General features: G+C 42.9%; 1 protein-coding gene across 1 annotated transcript in view; it reads right to left on the bottom strand.

Annotated features, from left to right (window-relative positions):
* Nucleotides 1-9412, bottom strand: part of LOC149457618 (uncharacterized) — a 28558-nt gene extending 19146 nt beyond the window's left edge. The window contains exons 1-2 of the mRNA XM_089683481.1: nt 9079-9412; nt 4568-4691 (exon numbers count right to left, since the gene is read on the bottom strand). Of these exons, the coding sequence (XP_089539607.1) occupies nt 4568-4691; nt 9079-9382 (428 nt within the window). The 5' untranslated portion in view covers nt 9383-9412. The remainder of the gene's footprint in view (nt 1-4567; nt 4692-9078) is intronic.
* Between the last annotated feature and the right edge of the window lie 2852 nt (nt 9413-12264).

The raw sequence follows: 12264 nt of genomic DNA, 5'->3' as shown, positions 1-12264 counted from the left end.
AGAGCGGATATAGTGAATGCGGGGTCCGGGGAGAGCGGATATAGTGAATGCAGGGTCCAGGGAGAGCAGATATTGTGAATGCGGGGTCCGGAGAGAGCGGATATAGTGAATACGGGGTCCGGGGAGAGCAGATATAGTGAATGCAGGGTCCGGGGAGAGCGGATATAGTGAATACGGGGTCCGGGGAGAGCGGATATAGTGAATGCGGGGTCCGGGAAGAGCGGATATAGTGAATGCGGGGTCCGGGGAGAACGGATATAGTGAATGCAGGGTCCGGGGAGAACGGATATAGTGAATGCGGGGTCCGGGGATAGCGGATATAGTGATGGCGGGGTCCGGGGAGAGCGGATATAGTGAATGCGGGGTTCGAGGAGAGCGGATATACTGAATGCGTGGTCCGGGGATAGCGGATATAGTGATGGCGGGGTCCGGGGAGAGCGGATATAGTGAATGCGGGGTTTGGGGAGAGAGGATATAGTGAATGCGGGGTCCGGGGAGAGCGGATATAGTGAATGCGGGGTCCAAGGAGAGCGGATATAGTGAATGCGGGGTCCGGGGAGAGCGGATTGAGTGAATGCGGGGTCTGGGGAGAGCGGATATAGTGAATGCGGGGTCTGGGGAGAGCGGATATAGTGAATGCGGGGTCCGGGGAGAGCGGATATAGTGAATGCGGGGTCCGGGGAGAGCGGATATAGTGAATGCGGGGTTTGGGGAGAGCGGATTGAGTGAATGCGGGGTCCGGAGAGGGCAGATATAGTGAATGCGGGGTCTGGGGAGAGCGGATATAGTGAATGCGGGGTCTGGGGAGAGCGGATATAGTGAATGCAGGGTCCGGGGAGAGCAGATATAGTGAATGCGGGGTCCGGGGAGAGCGGACATAGTGAATGCAGGGTCCGGGGAGAGCAGATATAGTGAATGCGGGGTCCGGGGAGAGCGGACATAGTGAATGCGGGGTCTGGGGAGAGCGCATATAGTGAATGTGGGGTCTGGGGAGACCGGATATAGCAAATGCAGGGTCTGGGGAGAGCGGATATAGTGATTGCAGGGTGAAGCCTTTTTTCTTAGTTTTGGATGGAGTAGGGAAGGATTAGACCTTCTGTAATTTCTGTATTGTTGTCTGTGTGCTCATTGGGAAGATTCATCTCATTATTTGTATTCTGGTTACCAGAGTCACTGAGATGGAAAGTGGGGGAAATTCCAGAGTTATCTTCAGAACAAGAGGTGAGGGGAATTCTAGAGTTGTCCGCAGAGTGAGGGAAATTCTTCTAATAGGTCCACCTGTTCGGGAGACACTTATCTAAGAAGGGAGTTTCCCTCACTTTCCTGAATCAAGAAGTGAAGGGGAATTCCCCCAATCATATGAACTGGCAGGCCAAATAATTTATGAAAATGGATTTGAAAAAGGCAAAATCTAGAGAGCCAACCTAAGAAGAACAGCTATTCAGGTAACCCCTGATGAATATTGGTGGGACATTTCGGATTGGTTTGGTACATTAGATCCCCAGTACGGCATTACAGTTTTGGGGCGCATTGAACAATATCAGAACACATGATGATCACTCCAAGCTGTACGAGGTGTCATGCCAGATATCCACACTGGACAACTCTCCTATCCTTGAAAAATTGCTGAAAGTGTTTGTAGTTGGCAAAGAAATCTCATCTCTGGATTATCAAGGACCAGGCAATGTCATCGTATAAATCCCATCGGTTGTGCACAATGGTAGGCCCTTACATACTTGCCAATGTTATGGTCCCAACTAACAATCCCTGTTTTGTGCACTCATTTTCCCAATGGCCACACCCACATCATGCCCACTTTATGGGTTGGTCCCACCCAGACTCTGCCTTTAACCATTAGCCGCCCGGCCAATAGCCGTTTGGCGGCTTGAAAAGCGCTGCAGCTTTCCGGGTCCACGCCATTTGGCGTGCTCCCGCACATGCGCCGTTTGCGCTATTGCAGAGCGGCGCAGCAGCGGGATCTGTCACCGCCCGTGCACCTCGGACACGGCCGATGACAGATCCGAGTACCGGCTCCCGTTGCCGGTACCATGTGACCTGCCGCGACCAATCACAGCAGGTCACATGACAGTTGTATACAATGGATGGCTTCATTCATGATGCCATCCATTGTATACTAGTGCCTAGCTGTGAATGGTCACAGCTAATCCCATGCACATGTCATGTGATTAGCTGTGACCAAATCACAGCTAAGCACAAAAAAAAAAAAAAAAAAAAAAAAGCTGAATGAATCGATTTCATTCAGCTAAATGCTTGCTTATAGCAAAGTAATTCTTTGCTATAAGCAAATTGTGTAAAAAAAAAAAAAAAAAAAAAATACTGATCACTTCCCCAAAGTAGTACAATGTTACTATGGTAACATTGTACTATTTTGGTCATAGTAAAATATGAAAAAAAATCTTAAAAAAAATAAAAAAAAAATGTAATAAAAAATTAAATATAATAAAAAAATAAAAAAAAATTAAAAAAAAATATAATTTTTTTTTTTTTTCATACTGTCACCAGTCAGTGTCCCTGTTCACCGCCATGCCAGTTATATGATGACGCTGTACTGCACTGGTGACAGTATGTAAAAAAAAAAATAGTGAAAATAATATTTTTCATTTTTTCATTTTCGGAAAAATTATGACAAAAAAATACAACTTCAAAAAACTCGCCAGGCCTCTTATGAAGTACGTCGGACTGTCTACTCAGCAAAAAGGGGTCATTTGGGGATATCTGTACTATTCTGACATTCTTGGACCTCAAGAAATTAGATTGGCTGTCAGTACTTCAGGATTGATCAATATTCAGATCTATACCATAGTTTGTGAACTCTATAACTTTCCTACAAACTAAATAATACATCCTAATTTGGGTTATTTTCACCAAAGACATGTAGCAGAATACATCTCGGCCTAAATTTATGAAGAACAATTATTTATTTGTAAACTTTTATAACAGAAACAAAGAAAAATGTGTTTTTTTTTCAAAATTTTTGGTCTTTTTTTGTTAATTTAGCAAAAAATAAAAACCCCAGCGGTGATTAAATACCACCAAAAGAAAGCTCTAGTTGTGTGAAGAAAATGATAAAATTTTAGTTTGGGTACAATGTTGTATGACTGCGCAATTGTCATTCAAAGTGTGAGAGCGCTGAAACCTGAAAAATGGCCTGGGCAGGAAGGTGTAAAATTGCACGGTATTGAAACGGTTAAATATGCAGGGATGGAGCATTCATCACACTCACTTAACTGACTGGTCTTTCCCAGAAACCCACCTCCAAATATACAGAGACCACCCACTTGTGGCCTTGATCCCCATAATTAATGCCTTTTGTAATTATCATGCAAGTACGATAACCCAAATAATTCTGATGTTGTTACATGTTCTGGGACGCAGCATAATTGGGACAGGGGACCAAGATGTGGTCCTGTCCCAGCAAATCCAGAACGGTGGGCATCTATGTAAAAGTGATTAAAAAGTGATAAACAGGATTTTCTTAAATAAAAAATGTTTATGGTGCACAGAGCAAGTTAAATGTCATTAAGTTAGGGGTTACACCTTCTGTAATGCACAGAGGGATTGAAATGAAACATTGTACAAAGATTCCCACATGGAAGAAAAATATATTTGAAATATATTTTAAAAATATGCTTCCCAAATATATTGACAAATATTTGAAATACTACAATTTTGGCCGTATTCAATATATTTCAAAATACATTTCAATATATATATACAGTATATACTGCGTGTTAAAATGCGTTTTTATATATTACAAAATACATGAAAAATATTTTTTAAAATATATATTTTTAAATGTATTCTTTAAATTTTTTTTTTACAAATAAATAAGTCATTTTAACATATATTATTCCATATATTTTTAAAAGCATTCCAAAAATGTAGATTACATTTGTTTTTAAAGACGTCCAGTATAGTTGAAAATGTATTTTTAAAAATACTTTTCAAATATTTTGGAATAAAAACGTATTTCAACATACTGTATATATATATATATATATATATATATATATATATATATATATTTATTGACATATATTTGAAATGCCACAATTTTACCCATATTCAATATATTTCAAAATATATTTAAATAAATAAATATATATATATATATATATATATATATATATATATATACATACAGTATGTTGAAATACGTTTTTATTCCAAAATATATGAAAAATATTTTTAAAAATACATTTTCAAATATACTGGATGTCTTTAAAAACAAATATAATCTACATTTTTGGAATGCGTTTAAAAATATATGGAATAATATATGTTAAAATGACTTTTTTATTTGTAAAAAAAAAAAAAATCTAAAGAATACATTTAAAAATATATTTTTTAAAAAATATTTTTCATGTAGTTTGTAATATATAAAACCGCATTTCAACACTCAGTATATATATATTGAAATGTATTTTGAAATATATTGAATACGGCCAAAATTGTAGTATTTCAAATATTTGTCAATATATTTGGGAAGCATATTTTTAAAATATATTTCAAATATATTTTACTTCCACGTGGGTTGTATCTTTACCTGTAGAGGAACATGGGAAAGATGAAGTCAGATTTCTGGATTTCTGTTTCTGCATCCACAATTCTATCTATAAGCCGGAAACCTCTGCTCCATTCTACTTCCCGATTCAAGGGCAGCAAATTGGCTAGAAAACAGAAAGAGATTGAGAGATTGAAAACAGAAAATGGCGAGATTTCTCTGAAATAAATTCATGAAGAGTTCAGAAATCATAGTATTATCAAATTAGAGTCCAGTAAAAAAATCCAGACTCACACTCAGATAGTCCACCATGAAAACAAACTCTTCACGCCAAATTTGCACCAGCCACCTTAAATAAAGCAGCTTACCAAACATGTAGTCTCCACATCTGAAGAGGTCTAACAGAGCTTTAGAATGATGGCGCCTGCCTTGATGGATGAATAGATGGATGGATGGATGGATGAATGGATGGATGGCTCCAGCTCCCTCTCCCACAGTTGGATGTGCCTCAAGCCTGTCACACTTCAGAACGGCATACCCCACACAGCCACTGGATCACCTCACATAAACTTGCCTCAGCAAAATGAACACATAGTCAGATAGAAGCAAGGAGATCCTAAAATGAAGGACAGTTAAAAACTCTGTTGGCCCTGGAAGGTGTCCTGTTGGACAAAACGTACGTAGGGCAGATCCCAGCGGTCATGTCAGCAAATCCTTCCGAGAACTGGTATTGATATTGTTTTGCTTGTGAATACCTATCAATTTTATTAATAAATTGGCTTTAAACTTACTTCATACATTTTTAAATATTTATTCTTGCACTTACACTCCCCGGCCACTTTATTAGGTCCACCTGTTCAATTGCTTGGTAACACAAATTGCTAATCAGCCAATCACATGGCAGCAACTCAATGCGTTTAGGCATCTAGACGTGGTGAAGACGACTTGCTGAAGTTAAAACCGAGCATCATAATGGGGAAGAAAGGGGATTTAAATGACCATGTGGCATGGTTGTTGGTGCCAGATGGGCTGGTCTGAATGTACTGCTGATTTACTGGGATTTTCATGCACAACCATCTCTAGGGTTTACAGAGAATGGTCTGAAAAAGATAAAATATCCAGTGAATGGCAGTTGTGTGGAGGAAAATGCCTTATTGGTATCAGAGGAGAACTGCCAGACTGGTTGCTACAACATTCAGATGGTAGGGTCAGAATTTGGTGTAAACAACATGAAAGCATGGATCCATTATGCCTTTTATCAATGGTTCAGGCTGGTGGTGGTGGTGTCATGGTGTGAGGGATCCATCCTGCCTTATATCAATGGTTCAGGCTGGTGGTGGTGTCATGGTGGGGGAGATCCATCCTACCTTGTATCAGTGGTTCAGGCTGGTGGTGGTGGTGTCATGGTGTGGGGTATCCATTCTGCCTTGTATCAATGGTTCAGGCTGGTGGTGGTGTCATGGTGGGGGAGATCCATCCTACCTTGTATCAGTGGTTCAGGCTGGTGGTGGTGGTGTCATGGTGTGGGGTATCCATTCTGCCTTGTATCAATGGTTCAGGCTAGTAGTGGTGGTGTAATGGTGGGGGGATCCATCCTGCCTTGTATTAGTGGTCCAGGCTGGTGGTGGTGGTGACATGGTGTGGTGGATCCATCATGCCTTGTATCAATGGTTCTGGCTAGTGGTGTTGGTGTCATGGTGTGGGGGATCCATCCTACCTTGTATCAATGGTTCTGGCTGGTGGTGGTGGTATCATGGTGTGGGGGATCCATCATGCCTTGTATCAATGGTTCTGGCTGGTGGTGTTGGTGTCATGGTGTGGGGTATCCATCCTGCCTTGTATCAATGGTTCTGGCTGGTGGTGGTGGTGGTGTCATGGTGTGGGGTATCCATCCTGCCTTGTATCAATGGTTCAGGCTGGTGGTGGTGGTGTCATGGTGGTGGGGGATCCATCCTGCCTTGTATCAATGGTTCAGGCTGGTGGTGGTGGTGTCATGGTGTGGGGATCCATCCTGCCTTGTATCAATGGTTCAGGCTGGTGGTGGTGGTGTCATGGTGTGAGGGATCCATCCTCCCTTGTATCAGTTGTTCAGGATGGTGGTGGTGGTGTCATGGTGTGAGGGATCCATCCTGCCTTGTATCAGTGGTTCAGGCTGGTGGTAGTGTCATGGTGTGGGGGATCCATCCTGCCTTGTATCAGTGATTCATGCTGGTGGTGGTGGTGTCATGGTGGGGAGGGGGGGGGATTTTCATGGCACTAGCAAGGAGGACCTAATAAAGTGGCCAGTGAATATATATACAGTCATGGCCGAAATTGTTGGCACCCTTGATATTTTTCCTGAAAATCAAGTATTTCACACAAAAAAGGTATTGCATTAACACATGTTTTGCTATACACATGTTTATTCCCTTTGTATGTATTGGAACAAATATAAAACAGAGGCAGAAAAGCAAATATGACATAATGTCACACAAAACCCCAAAAATGGGCTGGACAAAAGTATTGGCACCCTTAACTTAATATTTGGTTGCACACCCTTTGGAAAACATAACTGAAATCAGTCGCTTCCTATAACCATCAATAAGCTTCTGACACCTCTCACCCGGAATTTTGGACCACTCTTCCTTTGCAAACAGCTCCAGGTCTCTCTTATTGGAAGGACACCTTTTCCCAACAGCAATTTTAAGATCTCTCCACAGGTGTTCAATGGGATTTAGATCTGGGCTCATTGCTGGCCACTTCAGAACTCTCCAGCGCTTCTTTGCCATCCATTTCTGAGTGCTTTTTGACGTATGTTTGGGGTCATTGTCCTGCTGGAAGACCCAGGATCTTGGACGCAAACCCAGCTTTCTGACACTGGGCCCTACAGTGCGACCCAAAATCCTTTGGTAATCCTCAGATTTCATGATGCCTTGCACACAGTCAAGGCACCCAGTGCCAGAGGCAGCAAAACAACCCCAAAACATCATTGAACCTCCACCATATTTTACCGTAGGTACTGTGTTTTGTTCTTTGTAGGCCTCATTCCGTTTTCGGTAAACAGTAGAATGATGTGCTTTACCGAAAAGCTCTATCTTGGTCTCATCTGTCCACAAGACGTTTTCCCAGAAGGCTTTTGGCTTACTCAAGTACATTTTGGCAAACTGTAGTCTTGCTTTTTTATGTCTCTGTGTCAGCAGTGGGGTCCTCCTGGGTCTCCTGCCATAGCGTTTCATTTCATTTAAATGTCGACGGATAGTTCGCGCTGACACTGATGCTCCCTGAGCCTGCAGGACAGCTTGAATGTCTTTGGAACATGTTTGGGGCTGCTTATCCACCATCCGGACTATTCTGCGTTGCAATCTTTCATCAATTTTCCTCATCCGTCCACGACCAGGGAGATTAGCTACAGTGCCATGGGTTGCAAACTTCTTGATAATGTTGCGCACTGTGGACAAAGGCAAATCTAGTTCTCTGGAGATGGACTTGTAACCTTGAGATTGTTGATATTTTGCCACAATTTTGGTTCTCAGGTCCTCAGACAGTTCTCGTCTCCTCTTTCTGTTGTCCATGCTTAGTGTGGCACAGACAGACACACAATGCAAAGGTTAAGTGAACGTCTCTCCTTTTTATCTGCTTTCAGGTGTGATTTCTATATTGCCCACACCTGTTACTTGCCCCAGGTGAGTTTACAGGAGCATCACATGCTTGTAACATTCTTATTTATCCGCAGTTGTGAAAGGGTGCCAATACTTTTGTCCAGCCCATTTTTGGAGGTTTGTGTGACACTATGTCGAATTTGCTTTCTTTCCTCCCTTTTTTTGTTTTGTCCCAATACACACAAAGGGAATAAACATGTGTATAGCAAAACATGTGTTAATGCAATACGTTTCGTGAGAAATACATGATTTCCTGGAGAAATATCAAGGGTGCCAACAATTTCGGCCATGACTGTATGCACAGATCTGTTTCTCTCTAGAGCAGGTTACCTTTATATTTTAGATTTCTCTTACATTGTTTGTGTCTCCACAACTCTCACAATAGTGAGATTTCCATGCAGTCATTTTTTCTGCCATTCCTGGAATGGGGCAATTTCCCTGCAGCAGTTTGTGTCTCTGCCCTTCCATCTGCACCATAAAAAGTATCCCTCTCATAGTTAGAAATCCCTCCTATCCCCATATGTTTTTCTGTATCCTACACTGGGTGCAGCGAACCAACCTAAAATAAAATGTCTAATTATTTCATTCTCTCTCTTTATTTTTCTTACCCCAGAAGTTCTTCCAGCAAAGATGAAAATCTTACATAAAATTAGCCAATGAAGTTTGAATCAGAAAATCTGAATGTGAACTGAAGGCATAAAAATACAGAAGAACAAGCGCATCATTTCAGTCACACATTTTCTTTCTCTCGATCCTTCAACTTTGGACCTTATACAGTCACAGAAATTCTTTTTTCTTCATAGTTCATATCATTTTCCCAGTAATTCAGGTGGTTCTGGGGTATCACAAAGTTATAATTGATATTTTAGATTGTAGACTCACTACCTCCTCATTAGCAGAATTTATGTCACTCACCGAGCTGAGCGTAGATCTGTTCAGTCTCGTAGCTGTTCATAGCACCACATCCCCGATTATCCACTACATAAATGTCTTCTGTGAGCCGGTAAGTGGTCTGTCCTGAGTCTAAGCTGTCTGTCCCAGCATGATTCACATAGTCCCCACCATCCAGGACGTACTTACAGGTGTTGATGAAGGATGACTTTCCATGGCCCGAAAAGCCAAAAAGCTGAATGAGGATTCTTTTATAACCATGCTTGACCTTCTCAGAGTCTGCTAATCGAAAGTTCCTAATGATCTCTGTCTGCGTTTGGATATCCATGGCTCCTCATGGTTAAGTCCTCCACTCTTAGGAAAGTTCTCTAAACTATGAGCTGCTTTAGTTGGTGTCTTTGTTTCTGTTTTTTCTGAACTGTTGGACTTTTTTATTACCATTATTAACACTTACTGTATCTTGGAATGTTTTTGCTCTATGACCCTTGTTAGACTCAAGAGGAGCTTATCAATTTTCTGTCTTATTTCCTTGTGTAATCCTAAAGCAACCACTTCTGGCTTTGTTCAGTAAATTGTTGTAAATGGTTTGAACGATAAGCAGTACAGCGCAGGGACGGACTGACCATTGGGGAACTCGGGCACTGCCTGAGGGCCCGGGGTCAGTAGGGGGCGCCATGAGATGTCCCTGGTATCTTTCATAGGCTTTTTTGGGTGTGATTTGAGTGTGGCAAGGACACAGGGGCCCCATGATCCCCTACTGCCCCGGGGCCCCATGAGTTGTCAGTCCGCCCCTGGTACAGCGTATGAACTAATTCCATAAAAAAACAAAAATAAATTAATTTTCATATATGTAGCCCCAGATTGCAGAGCTGCCAAGAGAAGACTTTGGGGGAGATTTACTAAACCTCGAGCAGTTAGAATCTGGTGCAGCTGTTCATGGTAGTCAATCAGCTTCTATCCTCCGCTATTGGTTTCTATGCAGAGCTGCACCAGATTTTGCACTCTGCAGTTTTAGTAACTCCTCCCCCTCTGTGTCTGATCAGTGACAAAGACTATTCACCTTCCACAGGTACAGCTGTAGGAAGAGATTGTTGTTGTGTAGCTGAGCAGCCAGTAATAAGCCTGCCAAGAGAAAAGTGCAACAAGCTGATTGTGGGAGGTGTAGTTCTGACGAACTGAGTTGGCTTAGTTGGCTGGAAGTGTAAGCCATGTACCAGGGTGGGCTCCCCAGGATACAGTGAAGTCACGAACGAGGAAAGCAACCCCAACACCAGCTTTTGTCACAACAGAATTTTACTTAGAGGTGGCAAATAAACAAAACCACAAATGCTGGAAACATACAATAAATTTACATACACCCAGCCCAAAGGCTGAGACCCTTGTGCTGCACAGCACGGCACCTTCTGATGGATGAAGGTAGAAAGTGTAGTAATTTACCTACTGGGGGGCACAACTAAGCTGCCACACCCTACCTGTTATTACCCTACAGAGCAGGAATCAGTGTATGGGTGTACGGTATGGCTAGCCTGCGGTGCAGCACAACAGCTTACAATCTTACACAAATCTACAGTATTCCCCCTCCCATAACTGGTCCTGTAGCACGTGCCTGAGTATTCCTTCTGAGCAAAACACCAGTCTGGCTTGAGTTTGTGGGATTTTATCAGCTCTCCAATGTGAAATGTCACTTTAAGTTATGGAGTCCTTCCAATAATCAGTAACAAAACTTGTGGCCTGACACAAACAGAGACCCTAACTAACTAACTATAGGCCTGGCCTCAGTCTCTAGGCGCCAACACTGAAATGAGGTGCGTGCATGATCTCACAGACCCGGGTCTGCTTTGTATCCGCTGGTGACTCTGAACAGAACAAATGTCTCACCAACAAGCATGCAGTATCATAGTATATGCTGCTTAGTTCCTCTGCTCTCATCAGCATTCCTGGCAGCAATCTTCCTTTCTCTGAACAGGATCAGGGTCTTGGACACAATCAGCTTCACTTAGCTGCAGCTCTGGTTACTGAGGGACGCTTTCACACCTGGATGTCATCAGATTCTCAGCTCACACGGCCCCTTATTCACCATGCTCCAAAACATGGCTTCTCTCTCTCCTTCCTGTTCTCTCCAGCTATGTGTGTAAAACCCCACCTCTTCACGAATATACAAATATCTATGCAGTCTGAGGCTGTGTTAGAAAAAACAGTGACATCTTGTGGCTAAACCACAGAATGTCAGTCAAAACATTAATTTACTTCCACACAAATAGGGTTCAAACAATGAGAGTTGTTTCCCCATCTCACAGAAGGAGGAAACTGTACCTGAGAAAGAGGCACAGTGACAGGCATTCTGGGACATCAGCAAGAGTTACGGTCAGGGGCGTCCCTAGGGTTGGTGGCACCCGTAGCCGTAACACTTGGTGACACCCCCTCCAACGATCCCCGCAGAATGGATCAGATCTGCGGATTGAGCATAATGGATCGGAGTCTGGTCCATTATGCTCCCCAATCCGCAGATCTGATCCATTCTACAGGGATCGTTGGCATGCAACCTATACAGGGTGACACCAGACCCGCTCCACAAAAATGTAAGTTGTAAAGCAAGCCAACGATCCCCGCAGGATGGATCGGATCTGCACATTTGGGAGCATAATGGATTGGACTTCCATCCATTATGCTCAATCTGCAGGTCTGATCCATCCTGTGGGAATTGTCGGCTTGCTTTACAACTTATGTTTTCGTGGAGCGGGTCCGGAGTCACCCCATGCGGTAGGTGTCACCCAGTGCGGCGCGCACCCCCCGCACCTGCCTAAGGACACCCCTGGTTATGGTTCCTGGTGGAGCTCTCTGTCTAACCAAGGGGAAGGATACTGCAGACACTGACTGGCTGTGCTGCCAACAGTGAACATGAAATAAGGAGACCTTCTGACCTTAAGACTCCTCCAAAAGAGTGATATCAGTTGATGTCAGGAATGGTCTAGACCTTGTGCCAAGGGGTTGAAAATGGTGTCAAGGGAGCTACCAGAGCCAATGCCATTAGAATCATCGCTGCAGTCATTCCCAAACTCTACTGTGATCTCACTCAAGTGAGATCTGGAGATCTGTCTACTCTATTGAAGAAAGACTTAAGAAAGGATCAAGAGGAAGACGATTTATGCAGCTTAACTTTAAAAGCCCTGAAGAGTGGAAAGTTTGTGACAGTGAACTCTCCTGTATGCT

The sequence above is a fragment of the Staurois parvus genome, unplaced genomic scaffold (genome assembly GCF_062004578.1).
Source record: "Staurois parvus isolate SC_StPar_1 unplaced genomic scaffold, SC_StPar_1.0 ptg000311l, whole genome shotgun sequence".
NCBI classification, from domain to species: Eukaryota; Metazoa; Chordata; class Amphibia; order Anura; family Ranidae; genus Staurois; species Staurois parvus.
Note: the sequence above shows the minus strand (reverse complement) of the source record. Positions and strands in the feature narration are given on the sequence as shown.